Raw genomic sequence first — 19220 nt, 5'->3', positions numbered from 1 at the left:
GGCGATAGTGGAGGGTTTGGATGTTGGGGGGTTGTTGTGGGGTTATTTGGGCTCGCTTGGGGGGGGTTGGGATTACTGGGGGTGCTGGGCGGTGGGGGTTGGGAGAAGTCTCATCAAGTAATAGTGGATTCGAATGTTGGGGGGTCCTCTCTGGAGGGGTATACTGAGGCTCTTTTGGTTTTGAGGTTACTGGGTCTCTCTTGGGATATGATTTTAGTGGGGGTCCCCGTGGGTGAGGGGAACTGGCTGCTGGTCCTGGTTGTGGCTCTGCCCTGCCAGACCCCTGGTTTCTCTGGGTTGGGGGGTTCATTGACACCGACACCCCCCCTGTCCTGCCCCCCTCGGGGTCACCCCACGCCACCCAGCGAGGCCGGAGCCTCCGCTGCTCCTCCCAGACTTCGGGAACCGGCCTTGGCTTCCCGGCACTGCCATCGCTCCTCCTCCGCGTTCCCCCACCTGTGGGGCCCTATCCCAGCTCCATCCGGGGAGCAGCACCCGACAAACCAACCCTCTGTGCCTGGAGCGTTTGGGGACGGTGCAGGAGGCAGCTTTGGCCTGTTGTGGCACTGGGATCGCCCCGCTCCCGGGGAGCCTGGCACGGGGGGGGCGGGGGGGCTGCCGTGGGTGATGGGAGGAGTGTGAGCTCCTTTGGGACCCTGCCGTGGGTGGCTCCCCGTGCTCGGTGCCAGCCGGCTGCGGTTTGGCGGAGGAAGCGCCTTCCCCGCCGCTCGGAAGCGGCCCCGGCGCGGTTGAGCTGCGCCCCGGATGTGCCGCTCCAGCAGCGAGATGGATGGACGGGGCTGCCACCTGTCCCCCTGTGCCAGGGCCAGCACAGTCCCCTGCCTCTGGTGTCCCCGTGTCACCGCAGCCCTGTGTCCCGACATCTCCCAAGTCCCCCCATCCTGATGTTGCCAGATGCCTTTGTCCCAAAGACCCCACATCTGTTGTCCCTGCGTCCTGAAATCCCCAGAGCCCATTGTCCCCAAGTCCCTGCATCCTGACGTTCCTTTGTCCCTCGATCCCTTTGTTCCCAAATCCCCCCATGCTGCTGTCCGTGAGTCCCCAGACCCCTCTGTCCCTCAGACCGCACATCCTCCATTCCCAGCTCCCTTTGTCCACAATTGCCCACAAACTGCTGTCCATGTGCCCCCAGAACCCTTTGTCATCAAGTCCCCACCTTCCCAGACCCCCATATCCTCACGTGTCTCCCCCCCCCTCCGCCAAAACCTCGGGATGATGCCGGCAGGGCTGGCTCCCGGTGCCCAGGGTAGGTGGGTGGGGGTCTCACGGCCCCGGAGTGGGAGGTGCGTGGGGTAAAACTGATGCCCGGGGCGGGGGTCTCCTCCCGGTGCCCGCAGGGTCCCGGTGCTGCGGTGCCGCCCGGTACCGACAGAGGGCGCCGCGGGCGGGGTCGCCCCCGCCTCCCCCGGGGCGGATAGAGGGACCGGGAGCGGGACCGGGACCGGGAGCGCGCGGGATGCTCCCGGGAGTGCTCCGCCTGCTCTGCTGCGCCGCTGCCCTGCTCGCTGCTGCAGGTACCGGGCACTGGGGTGGGGGGTCCCGGGGGCACTCGGGATCTGGAGCACCGGGGGAGGTGGGTCTGTGGCTTCCCCCCGCCCAGTCCTGGGTCCCGGGAGCGGGGTGGAGGTGCTGCGGGGCACCAGGGAAGTTTGGGGAGGTGACCATGTGCTCCCCTGAGCCCTGCACTGGCGGCTCAGTGGGGAAGGGGCAGGGGGGTCCATGTGGTGCCCCCCCTGGGGCCTCGTGGCATGGGGGGGGAGCTGCACCTGCTTCCTGGAGGTGCCAGGCTGGAGGGGAGCACCCTGACACTGCTCAGCACCCTGTGCTGCTACAGGCCCCCCATTTCCAGCCTGGGCCCCCAGCACCCCCACCCTGCACCCCGAGGTGCCTCAGCTCACCCTTCCTGGCACAGGGTGCTTGGCCCTGGGTTCAGTCATCCCGGCGTGAGGCAGCAGCTGGGTGGGAACAGCCCGTCCTGGTGGGCCCGGCAGCCATGGGGACCCCCAGCACCCGGCCACGCTGTGCCCCTGGGTGTTGGCGCTGGGTGCCGGCTCTGCCACGAGGCATTTCGCTCCAGTGTCCCCCTGGGGCCAGGCTGGACCTGCTCCTCCTCTTGTGCAAACAGGACTTGAGCAGATAAAGGCACTGCCCGGGAAACGCCACCACGGCCCACGTGGCTCTCTGGTTTCCCCCATCACGCCCGGCCCTGAGGGTGTCTGGTGGGTGCCACGAGGGCCAGGCTGGCACGTGTCCCTGTGCCGTGGCACTTGCCTGCTGCTGCCACGCTGCTCTGCTTGTGCCACGACAGGTTGGGAGGCTCTTCCTGATCTTGTGTTTCTGGGAGCCCGTATTGGCTAAATCCCAGTTTTCTGTGTGTGATGAAAACCACCTGGGAAATGATCCCTGTGGCAACAGGAGCCCAGGCAGGTGCTGCTGCCCTTCCTGGGGCTCTGCCGTGTCCTTGCTGACCAGCTCTCTCCTCTAAGGTCTAGAGCCAGGACATGGCACCAATCCTTCCCCTGCAGTGGAACTAAGCAGCTCAGGGACAGCTGTGTCACCAACTTCATCCAGGACACCGGGATCAACAGCACATCCAGCATCTGCATCCAACATCACCATGAAACCATCTTCATCCAGGAAAACGGGATCAACAGCACCTCCAGCATCTCCATCCAACACCACCACACCAACTCCATCCAACACCACCACACCAACTCCATCCAACACCACCACATCAACTCCATCCAACACCACCACACCAACTCCATCCAACACCACCACACCAACTCCATCCAACACCACCACACCAACTCCATCCAAGACACCGGGATCAGCAGCACCTCCATCCAACACCACCAGACCAATTCCATCTAAGACACTGGGATCAACAGCACCTCCAGCAGCTCCATCCAACACCACGATGGAACCATCTTCACCCAGGACACCGGGATCAGCAGCACCTCCATCCAACATGACCACGGCACCTACTCCATCCCACCCAAGTGTGCCCAGATCCAACTCGACAGCAGTGCCGGCCCCATCCTCACCCAGGCCCCCTGGGCCCGCTCCTGCTCCCAACGCCAGCACACCCACTGTGAGCCCTGGTCCCAACAGCACCTTGGCCACCAGCTCCAGAACGACAGTGGCCATCGGCATCGCGGCCGGCAGCTCAGGTGAGAGCCAGGCTGGGGGGCACTGGGCAGGCAGGTGACTGGGTATGGGCACAACAGCAGCCCTGGGATCCTCTTAGACCCCCTACTTGGGGCTGTGCTCACAGGGGGGCTCAGGGGGAGTGCAGGTCCCTGGGTGAGCCCAGAGCCCCCCTGGCTGCTCCAGCCTCCCTGGGGGGTGTTGAGGGTCCCCTTTTCTCCCCCAGCCTCTGTGTCACGGGACTTCAGCTGGGGGGGGTGGGAGGCCCCTGAGCTGGTCCCCCACGGGCAGAGGTGACACAGAAACTGGATGCTAGTTTTTGGATGTATGGGATGGTGGAGGGGGGGTACTGGAGCCAGTCTTGAGCCCCCTCTCACCCTGAGGTGCACGAGGCTCAGCGGTGCCAGGGTGGGGGTAACAGGGTGCCCATCTCACCCCTCACAGAGCATCAGCTGAGCTCTGGCGTGGTCATCGTCATCTGCCTCCTGGTCTGTGTGCTGGTGGGGGGCACGGCGGTGCTGCTGGTGCGGCTGTGCCGGCGCAGGACCACCCGCTTCCGCCACCTGGACGAGGTGCCCATGGTGCGTGGGGGGGCCGGGGTGGTGAGGGGAGGGATTTGGGGGGAGCTGTGGGCAGGGTGTGGGTGCTCACCCCACTTTCTCTCTCTTCCTTAGAGCAAGGTGCTGGAGGAGTCCCCTGTCACCCACCCCACACCCAGGTGACCCCCTGCCTCTGCCCCGGCCCCCCCCGGGACTCCCCGCGCTGCTGAATAAAGAAGCTGCTCCTCAGCTCTGGTTTCCCGTCTGCCATGTGCCCTGCCCGGGGAAAACCCCCGGTCCCGGGGGAGGGCCCAACCGCTTTCGGGGGTCCCCCCGCTCCGGGCTGAAGGCCCCAGGGTGTTCCCAGGCCGGCGGGGTGGGTGCGGGGCGGTGGTGCCCGGGGTGGGGGGGGCCGCGCAGCCCCCCCGGCGAGGTGGGATGGGAGGGAGGGAGCGAGCGGCCAGGCACGCACATCGCCTTCCTTCTGCTCCGCTGCACTCGGCCGAGGCCGCGGCTGGCGGCGACGACCGGGCACCGGTAAGGGGCTGCGGGCCAGGGCGGGGGGCTGGCGGCAGCGGGGACCCCCGTGCCGGGGCTCGGCATCCCCTGGGAACCGGGATGAGGCTGCTCCCGGTGCCAGCCGGGGCGTGGAGGGGCTCAGTCCTAGGGTGGATGCACCGGTGTGCCCCAGTTCCTCAGGGGGGAGGGTGCCCGCGATGGATCATGACGGTGGCATCGGTGGGTTCACAGCTTGGTGGGTGCTACGGGCCGGGGGCCACCCGCGTGGCCTCGGGCCCGATGTCCCTGTCCTCATCCAGCCGGTGGGAGCACCGGGAGTGGGAAGGAGGGGCCCCAAAACCCCAGGTAGGGGCTGACCCCGGCCGAGATCAGGCGCCCGTAAATCATGGAAGAGGGGGGAGGAACCCACGTGTCCCGGTCGCGCGGTGTCCCCCGGGTGTCCCCAGCCCCGGGGGGGGTGGTCCCCACCACCGAGCCCTCACCGGCCTCAGCTCCCGGAGCTCCCCCCGCAGGGACGGCGATGAGACGGAGCCGGACGGCGCTGCCCTTCCTCGGCGCGGAGGTGAGACCGGCACCGGGGGGCACCGCGGGGGGCGAGGGGGTGTCGCGGGAGGGGGCGAGGGGTGTCCCCGGTACGGGCGTCTCAGCGCCGGCCCCGCGGGCAGCAATAACCGGGCTGGCGGCGCTGAGCGGGAGTTAATTATCCTCCTAATGGGCGGTTAATTATTATTCACCTCTGCGTAATCGAGCGCCGGCTCCGGGGGGTTTTCCGGCGGGGTCCCGGGGGAGAAAAGTCCCCTCCGGTGGCGGCGGGAGGAGGAGGAGGATGAAGGGGGTGTCCCGGTGGCTCCGTGCTCTGCGGGACGAGCTGCTCCCGGTGCACCGGCTGTGCCCTTTCCCCGTGTCCCCCCCCGTCGCCCGGCTATCACCCCGGTACCCCCGGGGTGCAGTGCCGCACCGTGTCCGCCAGGGGGCGCCAGCACGCTACCGGCGCCCGGTACCGGCTGGGGGGGACGGGACGGGGCTGCCCCGGGACGGGACCCTCTGGCACAGACGGTGCCCCCGCAGACCTCCGCGGTGCCGCTCCCCGCGCCCCTCACCGCCGCCCCGTGTCCCCGCAGCGCTGCCGCGACGCCGCCGAGGCCGCCCCGTCGGGCCCGGGAGCCGCGGTGGGCGCCGTCCGCCGGCGTTTCTCCGGGACCCCGCTGCTGCCGCCGCTGGGCTGCCGGTTGGCGGAGGCGGCCCGAGGCCCCGAGCCCGAAGGTGCCCGGGTGGTCTTCACCATCGAGGAGAGCGGCCCGAGCAGCGGCGACGAGTCCGAGCCCCCCCGGTAAGGGTGGGACGGGGAGCGGGGAGGTGATGCCGGCCCCCGGTGGCACCGGGAAGGGGTAACCGGGCAAGGCGCTGCTGGTGGGGACGCTCCCGGGTTCAGCACCGGCGGGCGGACAGCGGCACCGGGGCACCGGCAGAGCAACCGGTGGGCTGGGGACAAACCCCTCTGTCACCGGCCCCGGGATGTCCGTCCCGATAGCCATCTGCACCTGCCACCCCCATTCCCACCACCCCTGTCCCCACCACACAGTCCCCATCCCCTCCATCCCCATCACCCCCATCCCTGTCACCCCCACCCTTGTCCCCCCTGTCCCCACCACTCATCCCTGTCCCCAACCCCTGCCCTCATCCTCCTCACCCCCTGCTTGTTCCCATCCCCTGGCCCAGCTGGTGCCACCGCAGGGTTGGCTCGGCCCTGTCCGAGGTGACCTCAGTCCCTCCCTCAGTGGCTGCAGGGCTATTTTTGGGCCATTCCCCCTGTCCTGTGCCTCTCCCAGCCCGCCTTGCAAGGGACAGCATGGAGCTGGCACAGCTGAGGGTCATGGCTCTGGTGTCACTTGTCATCCACCCCTGCAGACATGTGGGGACAGTGACAGCCCGACAGGGACTGGCTGTCCTGGGGTCAGGGACTTGCTGTCCTGTGGCCAGTCCTGTCTGGGCTGTCTGGGGGCTGCTGGCTGCCAGCTACCCTGGGGGGCTCTTCCCCCTCACCCCTGTGCCCTGATGTCCCTCTGTCCCAGCACCCCTCTGTCCTGATGTCCCCACCATTGCGTCTGCAGTCCCTTGGAGATGACGGTGACCCCCCCCCACGCACTCGGTGTGTTTTGGGGTCCCCACTGCTCCTGCCGTGGCAGGGGAGGAGGCCTCCTTATTGTCCCCCCTGGCTCCCTGCCAGCTGCTGGATATTCCCGTGGCCGCTGGGAACAGCAGGTATCCACATCCTGCTGCATCAGGCTGGGCAGCTGCCAGCTCCCACGGCCAGGCCGCTGGGTCACCCAGGGTGCCACTGTCACCGGCTGGACCTCGTCCTGCTGCTCCCTGTTCCCCTCAGGAATGGCCCCAGGAGGGGGCTTGGCACTGCACCAGGGAGGGGCTGGGCCACCATGTGGGGTGGGTTTGGCTCCCACTGGTCCCTCGGTTGGCACCGTGGCACACCCACACCATGTGCCCGGGATGCTCCAGGCTCATCTGTGCCCCTCGGTGGCACCGCGGCACGTCCACTCCGTACGTCTGGGTAGCTGAGGGGGCCGTGTGGCACTTTTTCCGCGTGTCCAGGCAGAGCACCCCTGCCCTTTCGGGAGCAGCTGCCGCCTCGGGGAGACAGCAGGGTGGCCGGTGGCACCGGGCCAGCGAGGGGCCACGTGCCCGGGCCGCCAGGAACACCGGGGGGGGACCCGCTCCCTGCGCCGGCTGCCGGAGCCAGACAGTTGTTTAATTTCCCAGGCGCAGGGCGGGAGGGGGATGGAAAGTTTCCCGGGGCCGCCGGGGCCGGGACGGCCGCACGCTTCCTGCTCCGCACCGGGGGCGGCGGGGCCGCGCCGCCCTGCCGGGGGTCCCTGAGCCGGGCCATGCTGCCCACCCCGCTCCCCTCGCCGGGGGCTTCTCCGGCAGCGTCTCCCCGCAATTCCCCCGTCCTCTTCAGGAAGCTCCTGATGAACCAGAGCATCCGCCTGCAGCGGCGCTTCACCGTGGCGCATCCCCTCTGGTAAGGGGGGGACGCTGGCGGGTCCCCGGGGGGAGTGGTGGCACCAGGCTGTGCTGCCGGGATGGGGTCAGGGGACCCCCCCCAGTGCTGCGGCGCGTCCTCAGGGCTGTGGGCCCACGGGGACGGAGTGGGGGGGACGAGGAGGGGGACAGCGGGTGTCCCCACACGGCCAGGGGCTGAGCCGGGCAGGGGGAGCCGCTGGACGAGCTCGGCTGAGCACGGACACGCTCGTTGCAGCGATGACCAGGCAGGGACCCGCGGTGGGGCAGCCCGGTGGGGAGGGAGGGGGGCTTTTCCCTCCAAATCAAGGCACCAACCCACCCGCCGCGGCACCTCCTCGCTTTCCCCGGCTCGGAGCTCTGTAGGGTTGGTTTTGGGGTGCCCCCCTGGGTGCTGGTGGGTGCCGGCCCCACCTGCGTGAGCTCTGCAGGGCTCAGCACATCCCTCCGCAACAGCAACAGCAACTATTTATAGCGGCCCCGGCCCCCCCCCTACCCCGGCACGGGCACAGCTCGGTCATTAACGCCGAAACGAGGGGGGTTAATTCGGCACCAGCCCCTTGGCGGGGGCTCGTGTCCCCCGGAGCCGTGCCCTGCGGTGGCAGCGGGGTCAGAGGTGGTGGCACGGGGCCGGGAACAGACGCGGGCATCACCCGCGGGGCCGTCGGAGGGACAATGCGGCTTTGTGTCCCCGGTACCATCGGGGATGGGAAGGCGAGGCAGGAAAACAAGGGGCTGCGGGGATGGCATGACGCGGTGCCGGCTGGCACTGCCACTGCCACTGCCGGGGACGGCCACGCCACAGGGACCGGGGCTGCCGGAGTGGGACGATGCTGCCGGGCAGCCGGTGCCCGTCCCGGAGGCACTCCTGCATCTGGTAGGTGCTGGGCTCCCGCTGGGGACGGGGTGGTCCCAGTGGCATCGGCGCTTTCCCAGTTCACCCAGGGCTCCCCGTCCCCGCGGCGGTGGCGGCTGCGGGAGGGGACAGGCGCTGGATGGCCCTGGCTGTGTCCCTGCTCCGCTCAGCCTTTCCCATGACCCCCGGGGCCAGCTGAGCAGGAGGGGGGGTGAGGCGATCGCGGCCAGCCTGGGGACACTGCAGGGTCACCATCCCTGTCCCCATGTCCCTTGTCCTCCCCCCCCCCCCAGTGGATGCACACGGTTGGCAGGTGACTTCGGTTGAGCTGCCTCCGGGCTGCCACCAGCACGTCCCCAAGGGCCAGGGCTTGGCTTCTGTGGTGTTTTCTGTCCTTCGATGTCCCCTGGCTCTGTGCCGTGGCTGGGACACTGTCCCCCCCATGGGACACGGCACCCCTGAGCCAGGGCTGATGGAGGCTTTGGGACTCTGGGGGACTTGGGATCATAGTGCTGAGGACAGGGTGGGGATGGGACAGGCAGGAGCTGGCCCTTCCCGGGGTCTCTGGAGCTTCAGGGCAGGGGGGGCCTGTCCCACCTGGGTGACATGGGACAACCTGGCTTGGCTGGCAGGGAGCTGAGGGGGTCCATGTGCACTGAGTTGTGCCCATTCTCAGCAGTGGGTGAAGGAGCTGGCAGGGCCAGGCTGGGAGGTGACCGGTGTCACCACAGGGGCCACCGAACCGGGCTGAGTGGGACGATGGCCCCGAGAGCCCAGCAAACCCGGTGGCATCCCACAGGCTGTGCCCCCACACCTGTGGGCTGAGGCCGCCGTGCCACCCGCCCCGTGCCAGCCTTGACTCCTCTTCCCTCGCAGCTTTGACCTGGAGAATGGCCCCCCAGGCCGGGGCACGCTGGACCCCCAGGCCAGCCCGGGCGCAGGGCTGGTCCTGCAGGGCACCTTCTCCCACGGGCAGCGCCGCGAGTCCTTCCTGTACCGCTCCGACAGCGACTACGACCTGTCCCCCAAAGCCATGTCCCGCAACTCCTCCATCGCCAGCGACCTGTGAGTGTCCCCCTGATCCCCCTCGTGCCCCGGGACCCCCGCTCCCTTCCCCGAGGCTCACGCTCCCTTTGCTCCCCCAGGCACGGAGAAGACATGATCGTCACGCCATTCGCCCAGGTAGGGGCCACCCCTGTGCCCTGCCCGGGAGGGGACACGGCCCATCACCCCGGTGGGTGTCCCTGGAGGGACAGCCAGGCCCCAGCTCCCTCTCACCCCCCAGGTCCTGGCCAGCCTGCGCACCGTCCGCAGCAACCTCACCCACCTCCAGGACCGTGCCGGCATCAAGTGAGTGGGCCGTGGGGTGGGGAGGGCGAGGGTCTCACCTGGGTGGGTGACCCCGACCCATGGCAAGGGGGAGGGCACCGCTGTGGGGGCCCTGATTGCTCAGTGCTCAGTCCCCCCTTGTTTTGCAGGCGAGGATCCAGCAGCAGCCTGCCCTCCGGGAGCAAGGCCAGCCTGTCCGGTGAGTGCTGGGGGGGACCACGGTGGGGATGTTTTGGGGCCATCCCTAAGCCCCCAGGGTGGGTCCCGCTGTGCCCCGGGGCGGGGGGGTACAGCCCCCTCCAGGCAGGGCAGAGCCGCGGCTTTGCCCTTTGGGATCCATGTCTGGTTTTCGGCAGCTCCTCCCGCCTGGCCGCCCTTCTCGGCGGTGGAAAAGCTCCCGTTGACGTCAAACCTTCCATTAATAAAACCCGGCGGTGAGCGGGGCCCCGCGGGAGCCCGGCTGCCCCCGGGGGCTGGCTGTCACCCCACGGGACACTGTGGCACGTGAGGCTACCACGCCATGGGGACGGTGTGATGGGGCCAGGCCCCGCTGCCCAGGGATGCCCGACCCTGGCCCCTGCGTCCCCCCGCGCCCCCGGCCGCCCCGCTCGAGGGCTGTGAGCCGCCACCCCGGCGAGCCCCCGGGTTTGGGGTGGCACAAGCCCCCCTGTGCAGGGTGGTCGCGCCGTTGGCAGGTCCCTTACCAAGCTGGCGGGTGCCCCCAGCAGAAGATGCCCACCAGAAGCTCTCGCGGGAGACCCTGGAGGAGCTGGATTGGTGCCTGGACCAGCTGGAGACGCTGCAGACCAGGCACTCGGTCAGCGAGATGGCCTCCAACAAGGTAAGGGTCCCTGGCACGGTCACCTCGGGGGGCATGGGGCCCCCTGCACCACTGAGCCCCCCGGGATGGGCAGCCAGGGGGTCCTGTGGGCCCCGTGTGCCCCCTACACTGCTGAGCTCTGCCCACCACCCGCAGTTCAAGCGGATGCTGAACCGGGAGCTGACGCACCTCTCGGAGACGAGCCGCTCCGGGAACCAGGTCTCCGAGTACATCTCCAGCACCTTCCTGGGTGAGGACCCCCCCACCCCAGGGACACCACCGGGGTCACCTCTCCGCTGGCAGCAGGGTGGGCTTTGTGCCCGCTTGCTTCTTGTGGAGGCATGAAATGGAGGGAAAAGTGGGGGGGAACTTTCCCAGGTGTCCCGGTGGGATTCGCTGCTTTGTCCTGGCTGGGTGTGCTGATGCATACTGGAGCATACTGGTGCATACTGGTGCACTGGGGCTGTTGGGTAAATCCCTGTGGGCCTAGAAGGGTATCCTGGGCAGGGTTTGGATCCCCAATGCAGGGCAGTGATGGGAAGTGCTGGGCACCCCCCATGCAGCCCCCACATTGTCATGACACCACGGTGTTACCTGTGCCGCGTCATCGGGATGTCGGGGGGGAATTTGGGCTCCCACCCTGCTCATGCCCACTGGTGCCACCCCAGACAAACAGCACGAGGTGGAGATCCCCTCGGCGCTGGCCAAGGACAAGGAGAAGGAGCGGAGGAAGCGCCCCATGTCCCAGATCAGCGGCGTCAGGAAGCTCACGCACGGCTCCAGCCTCACCGCCGCCGGCATCCCCCGCTTCGGGGTGTGCACGGACCACGAGGGGCTGCTGGCCAAGGTGGGCTTGGCACGGGTGACCCACCCAACCACACGGTCCCTGGCACCAGCCCCCCATGGACCTTCGTCCCTCTGGTCCCCAGGAGCTGGAGGACATCAACAAGTGGGGGCTCAACGTGTTTAAAGTCGCCGAGTACTCGCGGAACCGCCCGCTGACCGTCATCATGTACAGCATCTTCCAGGTGAGCATCCCAGTGGGATGTCCTTGTCCCCCTGCCCGGACAGGGACGAGCCACCTCCCGCCTCCCTGCAGGAGCGTGACCTGATGAAGACCTTCCGCATCCCCGTCAACACCTTCATCACCTACATGCTGACGCTGGAGGACCATTACCACGCCGACGTGGCCTATCACAACAACCTCCACGCCGCTGATGTGGCGCAGTCCATCCACGTCCTCCTCTCCACGCCTGCCCTGGAGGTGATTCGTGCTCTCCTGAGGCCATGGAGGCCTCCAGGTGTGTCTGGCAGGGTTGTAACACACCAGCAACTCCTTCTCCCACTGTTCCCAGGCTGTCTTCACGGACCTGGAGATCATGGCTGCCATCTTCGCCGGCGCCATCCACGACGTTGACCACCCCGGCGTCTCCAACCAGTTCCTCATCAACACCAGTGAGCTGGGGAGCAGGGATGGAACTGGGGGGGTGTGGGGGACCCCACCCAGGAGCCCCCCCGGGGTGACTGGTGCCCTCTGGCAGACTCGGAGCTGGCGCTGATGTACAACGACGCCTCGGTACTGGAGAACCACCACCTGGCCGTGGGCTTCAAGCTCCTCCAGGAGGAGAACTGCGACATCTTCCAGAACCTGAGTAGGAAGCAGAGGCAGACCCTCCGAAAAATGGTCATCGACATGGTATGGGGAGTGCTGGACCACCTCAGGGTGGGGGTCCAGGCTTGGGGGGGTCCAGCTGAACCCCGTTCCCGGCTTGCCCTGCCCAGGTGTTGGCCACGGACATGTCCAAGCACATGAACCTGCTGGCGGATCTGAAGACCATGGTGGAGACCAAGAAGGTGACCAGCCTGGGGGTGCTGCTGCTGGACAACTACTCCGACCGGATCCAGGTGAGCATGGGGACACAGCTGGGAATCCTTCCTGGCACTGCGGGCACCGGGCACTGCTCTGGGCTGCTGGAACATCCTGCCTACTGACTCCCAGCCACGGCTGGCCCTGACCAAGGGTTGCTGGCACAGCATGGGGGTGGTCCCGGGGGGACAAAGGACACGGTGGCTGTGCCCACAGGTCCTGCAGAACATGGTGCACTGCGCCGACCTCAGCAACCCCACGAAGCCCCTGGAGCTGTACCGGCAGTGGACCGACCGCATCATGGTGGAGTTCTTCCACCAGGGAGACCGGGAACGGGAGAAGGGCATGGAGATCAGCCCCATGTGCGACAAGCACACCGCCTCCGTGGAGAAGTCCCAGGTGGGGCGGTGGCCTGGGGATGGGGTGGAGGGGGGTGCAGGGCTGGGCTGGGGGCTCAGCTCTGCCCCCCCTCCCCTTCCTTCCCAGGTGGGCTTCATCGACTTCATCGCCCACCCGCTGTGGGAGACGTGGGCCGACCTGGTGCACCCCGACGCCCAGGAGCTCCTGGACACGCTGGAGGACAACCGGGAGTGGTACCAGAGCATGATCCCTCGCAGCCCATCCCCTCCGCCCGAGGGACCCGGCGCGTCCCCCGCCAACACCGACAAGTTCCAGTTCGAGCTGACCCTGGAGGAGGAGGAGGAGGAGGAGGGTGAGTCGGACACGGAGCTGGAGGGGCCTGAGAGCCCCCTGGACGAGGACAACAGCGGCTCCAAGACCCCGGGCACGGATGACTCGGAGTCGGCTGACACCAGGCGCTTGTCCCCCGGCCCTGGGGACTCGCCCGTGCCCCGCCCCAGGGACGTGGACAACCGGCGGGCGCTGGAGGGGACGCTGCCCAAGGACGGTGGCGGCGGGTGCTCCGTGCCAGGGCCCGAGGACAGCCAAGGGCTGTGCCTGGACACGGAGGGCAACGTCACATTCCTGTCCCTGGGCACGTAGCGGCACTGGCCGGGGGGTCCCCTCGCTGCCACGGGGATGTGGGACTGGGCACTGCCCTGGCCGGTGTTGGGGACAGCGGGGAGCTGGCAGTGGCACCACACAGGGCGTGGAGAGACCCAGATCGTGTCCCCGTGCGGGATCTGGGCAGGTCCTGATGGACACAAGGGCGCTGCTCGCCCTCTCCCATCTCCCACCAGATGCTGGGAAAGGTCCCTGTCCCCTTCAGACAAGGCCTGGGGACACTGTGCTCTGGCCCCAGCCCAGCCCTGGGGACGTCACGCCCCACTGGGCTCCAGGAAGGGGTCCCCCACAGGGCTGAGGCACAGCCAGAAGCATTCCAGCACCTTTCCAGGTGGCTCCTCGCGGGACAGCAGCCCCATGGTGGGACGGGGAGGTGGGTGAAAGGTGCTGGTGACACCCCCAGCACGAGGGACCCCCAGGCACCGGCGCACGGCACGGGCACGAGTCAGGGGTTTATTTATTTGGGGACAGGTTCACTTTTTAAAGCCTTTTGTAGCTCACTTTTTACTCCGAGCCTCTCCGAGGCCGCACTCACGTGGATATTTGGGGCGGAAAGACTCGTTTTCGGGGCGGAAGGTCGCGTTCCTGCTCCGTGATCACTGAAAATTCTGCCTTTTTAATTCACACTACGGGCCCCGGCGGGTGCTGTGACCTCCCCCACCCCTGTGTCTCCAGCATCCTGCCCGGGGGCAGCGCCCCAGGATCCTTTTGGATTTTCCTTCACCTTTCCAGAGATTAAACCCGGTTTGTTGCACCCTAAACACGAGCCTTGTAAGTGCCTCTTTACCTTGGAAGTGCCTTTTACTGGTGTCACGGGAGCTGTGCCAATGTCCCCAGGGACCGGCGTGGTTGGTGGCCCCGGCGGGCACCAGGGAGGGCCTGGAACAAAAGGAGCTCCTCCCTGGAAACGCTGAGATCCATCACTGGCAACCACGGCCTGCTAAGGTAAATATTTAATCGCCGGCTTGGCGCGGCGCGGGGCCCGTTCCCGGCTCTTCCGCATTGCTCCCAACGGTGATTTATCTCCGCAAACACGTCCCCACCCCTGGCACTGCCCTGCCACTGCCCTGGCACGTGGGGCCCCCCGAGGCTCTCACCCCCTGCCCGCCCCACGCCCCCCTCCCATGGCAGCAGCAGGGCCTTGGGAGCTGGATGAGCCTTTCCCAGCCCAGGCGGTTTCCAGGGATGGGCTGGGAGCGCCGGAGCCACACGGGGTGGTCATTCCTGGTGGGTGCTGGGTGTCCTCCTCCTGCCTCTCCTGGTGGAGAGGGGCTTTGCTGAGAGGGGCCAGCTGGGGTTCTGTGCCCCCAGAACTCCTCGAACCCAGGTCTGCCCCAGACTGCAGGGCAGGAGCTGGTGGGATAAAAAGCCCTTTTCATCCTGAGCTTGGCTGAGGGGCTGCAGAATCCACGGACAAGGAGGGGAAGGTGGGAGGCAGCACCCATGATCCATCCCTGTAACTGGATCCATCCCTATAACTGGATCCATCCCTATAACTGGATCCATCCCTATGGCTGGGTCTGTCCCTAAACCTGGATCCAACCCTACAACTGGATCCATCCCTAAGCCTGGATCCACCGCTACACCCGGATCCATCCCTGCCTCCCGGCCATGCTGTTGTCGCTGGGGGCTGCTGCTCTGTGTCCCCACTGTGGGCTCTCACTGCCCACCTGGACAGCACCCACAGTGGCCGGCAGAGCCCGGGGGGTGTCCAGGGGGTGTTCCCCTCCGTCCCCCCGGGGCTCCGGGTCCTGGACAGGCCCCGGTGGGGCTGCACAGAGACAGCAGCCATTGAGACCCCCTGGGCAGGGCAGGGTAGTGCCCAGGAGGCTCCGGGCAGGGCAGGGCAGGGACCGGGAGGGTCCCGGGGCCCCGGGCAGGGCAGGCCCGGGCAGGGCGGTGCCGGGGCCGCCATATGCTGCCTGCCCTAATCCCCGCTGGAACCTGAGGGCGAGGGAGGACATGGCCGCCCACCTGCGCACCGGGCCCGCCTCAGAGCCAGGAGCCCTGCCAGGCTAAAGAGCAGCCCGACCGCTACTGCCACGCTTAGGGCGGGCGTCGCGATACGGGGAGCCATGTCGCGATAGCGAGGCTGCGAGACCTCGCTTCTCCCCTCCCCCCCCGTGAGCAGGAATGGTTCTTCCCGCTCCCCCCGCCCGCGCGGCTCGTGGTTCCCCCCGCGCCTCACAGCGCGCGGCCGGACCGCACCACCACGCGCGGCCGAAGGGGGGGCGCGGCGCCCACCACAGCTCCGGGAGGGGGGGTCTGCCCCCCCTCCACCTCCCCGCTGTCCATCACCGCGCGCCGCCGGGCCAATCAGCGCCGCGCTCCGGGGCGCGCCCGTGACGCGCGGCTCATTTGCATAGAGGGCCACGCCCCTTCTGCCGACGTCACCCGGGGTCCGCATCTGCTGCAGTCGCTGCGGGAGGAGCGAGCGCGGCAGAGGTGAGACCCCCCCCCCACCCACCCACCGCCGGGACCCCCCCGAACCCCCCGGCACCCCCCGCACTCCCCAGCAGCCCCCGGCACCCGGGGGTTCGCCGGGCAGCCGGCGGGGAGCGGCGGCTGCAGCGGGGGAGGCGGCGGGCGGGGGGCGGAGGGTGGGGGGGTGATGATGGTGATGGTGATGATGATGATGATGATGGTGATGATGGTGATGGATGCGGCGCGGGGCGGGGTGGGGGAGCTGCGCAGGGTCCCCTTGGGGGGGACGGGGGGGGTGCGGCGGGGACCGCATGGGTGCAGCGGGGTCGAGCAGGGGGTGGGCGCACCTTCCCTGCAGCGTCTTGAGCGGCCCCTGTCAGCGCCCTGAGCATCCCCCCCCTCCACGTTCCCCCCCAATAAGACCCTGCGCCTCCTCCCTGCAGCGCCCTGTGCGCCCCCCATGAGCGCCCCGCGCCCCCACCCATCAGCATCCCGAGCCCCCTCCTTGTAGCACCCCGTGCACCCCCCGTGGGCGCCCTGCACCCCCCCATCAGCATCCCAAACCCTCTCCCTGTTGTATCAGCCGGCGCCCCCCCCTCCATCAGCACCCTGAAGCCCGCAGCGCTTCCCAGCATCCCTGTGCTCCATCCTGCATCCCCCCTCACCAGCCCTGGGTGGGCACCCACCTCTGTGCCCCCCATCTGCCTGGCATCAGCACCCCCTGGCACCCTGTGACACCCCCCGGGCACCGTGTGGCACCTCGCCGTGCCGTGTCACCGCGCTGGTGCCATTTTGTGGGGGAGATGCAGGAGAGGCTGCGGCGGCGTCCCGGCCGCACCTGCCGATGCCACAGCAAATCCTGGGATCCACGGCAAATCCCGGGGGCCATGGCAAATCCTGGGGGCTGTGACAAATTCTAGGATCCGTGATAAATTCTAGGATCCACAGCAAATCCTTGGGGGCCACGGCAAACCCCAGGATCTGTGGCAAATCCTGGGATCCACAGCAAACCTTCTGGGGGTCAGGGCAAATCCTGGGGGGCCACAGCAGATCCTGGGGGGTCATGGCAAACCCCAGGATCCACAGCAGACCCTGGAGTCCACAGCAAACCCTGGGATCCACAGCAAACCCTGGGATCCACAGCAAACCCTGGGATCCACAGCAAATCCCAGGATCCACAGCAAACCCCGGGATCCACAGCAAACCTTCTGGGGGTCAGGGCAAACCCTGGGGGGCCACAGCAGATCCTGGGGGGTCATGACAAACCCCAGGATCCACAGCAGACCCTGGTGTCCACAGCAAACCCTGGGATCCACAGCAAATCCCAGGATCCACAGCAAACCCTGGGGTCCACAGCAAACCCCGGGATCCACAGCAAACCTTCTGGGGGTCACGGCAAATCCTGGGTGGGCCATGGCAAACCCTGGGATCCACAGCAAACCCCAGGACCCACGGCAACTCCTGGGGACCACGGCACCCACGTGCCCCACATTTACCGTGGGCCCCCCTTGCTGGGGGTGACAGGAGGTGTCCTGTCCGAGCCCTGTGGGGCGAGTGACCCACCGAGGCCACCCCGCCGCCCATCCCAAGCCGGAACACGCCAGATCCACGCCCGCGGCGTCGGGAACCTGCTCCGAGCCGGGGCCTGGACCGTCAGCGGCCTCTCCCCCGCCTTGCAGATGGCGTCGGCTACCGACTCCCGCTATGGGCAGAAGGAATCCTCGGACCAGAACTTCGACTACATGTTCAAGATCCTGATCATCGGGAACAGCAGCGTCGGGAAAACCTCCTTCCTGTTCCGGTACGCCGACGACTCCTTCACGCCCGCCTTCGTCAGCACCGTCGGCATCGACTTCAAGGTCAAGACCATCTACCGGAACGACAAGCGCATCAAGCTGCAGATCTGGGTGAGACCCCCGGGCCCCCACGGCGGGCTGGGAGGGGTGGTCGCCTTGGGGCTGCTCCGCCCTGCGGGGCTGGAAGGGCTGGAAGCATCGGGAGTGGGGCTAGGCTGGGAGGCGATGTGTCCTCGGGGACCTTGGGGACACCCAGAGCGCTCCGAGGGGTGTCACTGTGTGCTGGGGAGGACATGGTGGGGGGGGACCCCTAGAGCACCCCAAGGAGCCCACTGTGTCCCCAGGGGTGACATGGGTCGGAGGGACGTGTCCCCATGAACCTGGGGGGCCTCTGGAGAGCCCTGAGGGCGATGCCAGGGTGGGGAGGGACGTGTCCCCAGGGATCTCGGTGGCACCTGGAGCACCCCAAGGGGTGTCGCTGTCCCCCCCAGGGGTGACACGGTGGGGAGGGATGTGTTCCCGGGGACCTTGGTGGCACCAGAGCACCCCGAGGGGTGTCCTTGTGTCCCCAGGGGTGATGCTGAGGTGGGAAGGGACGTGTCCCCAGGGACCTTGGTGGCACTCAGAGTGCCCCAAGGGGTGTCACTGTGTCCCTGGGGGTAACATGGCAGGAAGGGACATGTCCCCAGAGACCCCTGAGGGGTGTCACTGTGTCCCTGGGGGTGACATGACGGGAAGAGACGTGTCCCCAGGGACCTCGGTGGCCCCCCCCGCCCAGGGGTGACATCCTGCTGTCCCCTCCCTCCCTGCCCAGGACACGGCCGGGCAGGAGCGGTACCGCACCATCACCACCGCCTACTACCGCGGGGCCATGGGCTTCATCCTCATGTACGACATCACCAACGAGGAGTCCTTCAACGCCGTGCAGGACTGGTGAGTGCCCCCCCAGGACCTTCCCAGCCACCCCCCGCCCAGCACCCTGGTCAGCTCCTTCTCTTCCCCCTCACCCATTATCCCTCCTCTCCTTCTCCCAAAGGTCCACCCAGATCAAGACCTACTCCTGGGACAACGCCCAGGTGCTGCTGGTGGGGAACAAGTGTGACATGGAGGACGAGCGCGTGGTCTCCTCGGAGAAGGGCCGCCAGCTCGCTGAGCACCTGGGTGAGTCGGGCAGAGGGGAACGTTCCCCCACGGCCATCATCCAACAAATAATTTAATTAAGGGCTTAATTCCCTCCCTGTAATTGCTCCAGCGATTCGATGCAGGCCGGTGACTCGGCACCGGGGGTTTTATTACCACCTTTAAACCCTCTGAGAGCTGCTGGGGAGGGGGGAATGGGGGAGTTTTTGGGCGAGGAGAACGAGGCGTCCCCGGCGTGGGGGCGGGTTGGACACTGCGGGTTGGGCAGCTCATTAATATTTAACGAGGGGAGGAGGAGGAGGGGGAGGAGGAGGAGGAGCTGTTGTGGGATGGAGGCAGGGCTGGAACCCTGATGTGTGCGTGCCCCCTGCCTTCCCCCTGGTGCAGGATTTGAGTTTTTCGAGGCCAGTGCCAAGGACAACATCAACGTGAAGCAGACCTTCGAGCGGCTGGTGGACATCATCTGCGAGAAGATGTCGGAGTCGCTGGACACGGCCGACCCCGCCGTCACCGGGGCCAAGCAGGGCCCCCAGCTCACGGACCAGCAGGCCCCTCCCCACCAGGACTGTGCCTGCTAGGGGCCAGCCCCCCTCCTCTAAACCCCCCCCAAAAACCGGTCAGTGCACCCCCCTCAACCTCCCCCCCCCCCAGCCCCTCCTCTTGGGGATCCCGCGGGGGATTTGCTGCTGATACCTCCGAA

At 67.7% G+C, this 19220-nt stretch overlaps 3 protein-coding genes across 6 annotated transcripts; all 3 read left to right on the top strand.

The window, feature by feature from the left end:
* The first annotated feature begins 1270 nt into the window (after positions 1 to 1270).
* On the top strand, positions 1271 to 3959 carry LOC114070327 (vegetative cell wall protein gp1-like). The gene is made up of 5 exons (XM_027907671.1): positions 1271 to 1535; positions 2508 to 2719; positions 2894 to 3194; positions 3616 to 3752; positions 3846 to 3959. The coding sequence occupies exons 1-5, from the start codon at positions 1478 to 1480 to the stop codon at positions 3891 to 3893; spliced, it is 756 nt and encodes a 251-aa protein (XP_027763472.1). The 5' UTR covers positions 1271 to 1477; the 3' UTR covers positions 3894 to 3959.
* Positions 3960 to 7129: 3170 nt separating this feature from the next.
* Positions 7130 to 13921, top strand: LOC114070321 (cAMP-specific 3',5'-cyclic phosphodiesterase 4C-like). Of its 4 annotated transcripts, none has more exons than XM_027907663.1 (15): positions 7130 to 7266; positions 8998 to 9186; positions 9267 to 9303; positions 9407 to 9471; positions 9600 to 9649; positions 10179 to 10291; positions 10427 to 10520; positions 10939 to 11117; positions 11200 to 11298; positions 11370 to 11534; positions 11626 to 11725; positions 11812 to 11966; positions 12053 to 12175; positions 12354 to 12536; positions 12624 to 13921. In XM_027907663.1, exons 1-15 carry the CDS (start codon positions 7130 to 7132, stop codon positions 13137 to 13139), a joined length of 2205 nt encoding a protein of 734 aa, XP_027763464.1. In that variant the 3' UTR covers positions 13140 to 13921. The 4 variants fall into 4 exon arrangements, with proteins under 4 accessions (XP_027763464.1, XP_027763463.1, XP_027763466.1 ...); XM_027907662.1 differs by having other exon boundaries at positions 10176 to 10291; XM_027907665.1 differs by lacking the exon at positions 7130 to 7266 and adding an exon at positions 8081 to 8142.
* Positions 13922 to 15499: 1578 nt separating this feature from the next.
* Positions 15500 to 19214, top strand: RAB3A (RAB3A, member RAS oncogene family). Its single transcript, XM_027907667.1, has 5 exons — positions 15500 to 15605; positions 17264 to 17491; positions 18195 to 18313; positions 18417 to 18541; positions 18908 to 19214. The coding sequence occupies exons 2-5, from the start codon at positions 17264 to 17266 to the stop codon at positions 19096 to 19098; spliced, it is 663 nt and encodes a 220-aa protein (XP_027763468.1). The 5' UTR covers positions 15500 to 15605; the 3' UTR covers positions 19099 to 19214.
* The last annotated feature ends 6 nt before the right edge of the window (positions 19215 to 19220 follow it).

The sequence above is a fragment of the Empidonax traillii genome, unplaced genomic scaffold, assembly GCF_003031625.1.
Source record: "Empidonax traillii isolate 1590-97213 ecotype Southwest subspecies unplaced genomic scaffold, ASM303162v1 scaffold1520:size120376, whole genome shotgun sequence".
NCBI lineage: Eukaryota > Metazoa > Chordata > Aves > Passeriformes > Tyrannidae > Empidonax > Empidonax traillii.
Note: the sequence above shows the minus strand (reverse complement) of the source record. Positions and strands in the feature narration are given on the sequence as shown.

Excerpts from the sequence above, each read along its gene's own strand:
- LOC114070327 (XM_027907671.1), top strand. The coding sequence starts at position 1,478 with ATGCTCCCGGGAGTGCTCCGCCTGCTCTGCTGCGCCGCTGCCCTGCTC. Across the intron at positions 2,720-2,893 it reads CCACCACACCAACTCCATCC|AAGACACTGGGATCAACAGC; the intron begins AACACCACCACA and ends CCAATTCCATCT. Across the intron at positions 3,195-3,615 it reads CATCGCGGCCGGCAGCTCAG|AGCATCAGCTGAGCTCTGGC; the intron begins GTGAGAGCCAGG and ends CACCCCTCACAG.
- LOC114070321 (XM_027907662.1), top strand. The coding sequence starts at position 7,130 with ATGCTGCCCACCCCGCTCCCCTCGCCGGGGGCTTCTCCGGCAGCGTCT. Across the intron at positions 9,472-9,599 it reads CAGGACCGTGCCGGCATCAA|GCGAGGATCCAGCAGCAGCC; the intron begins GTGAGTGGGCCG and ends CTTGTTTTGCAG. Across the intron at positions 11,299-11,369 it reads TCATGTACAGCATCTTCCAG|GAGCGTGACCTGATGAAGAC; the intron begins GTGAGCATCCCA and ends GCCTCCCTGCAG.
- RAB3A (XM_027907667.1), top strand. The coding sequence starts at position 17,264 with ATGGCGTCGGCTACCGACTCCCGCTATGGGCAGAAGGAATCCTCGGAC. Across the intron at positions 18,314-18,416 it reads TTCAACGCCGTGCAGGACTG|GTCCACCCAGATCAAGACCT; the intron begins GTGAGTGCCCCC and ends CTTCTCCCAAAG. Across the intron at positions 18,542-18,907 it reads CCAGCTCGCTGAGCACCTGG|GATTTGAGTTTTTCGAGGCC; the intron begins GTGAGTCGGGCA and ends CCCCTGGTGCAG.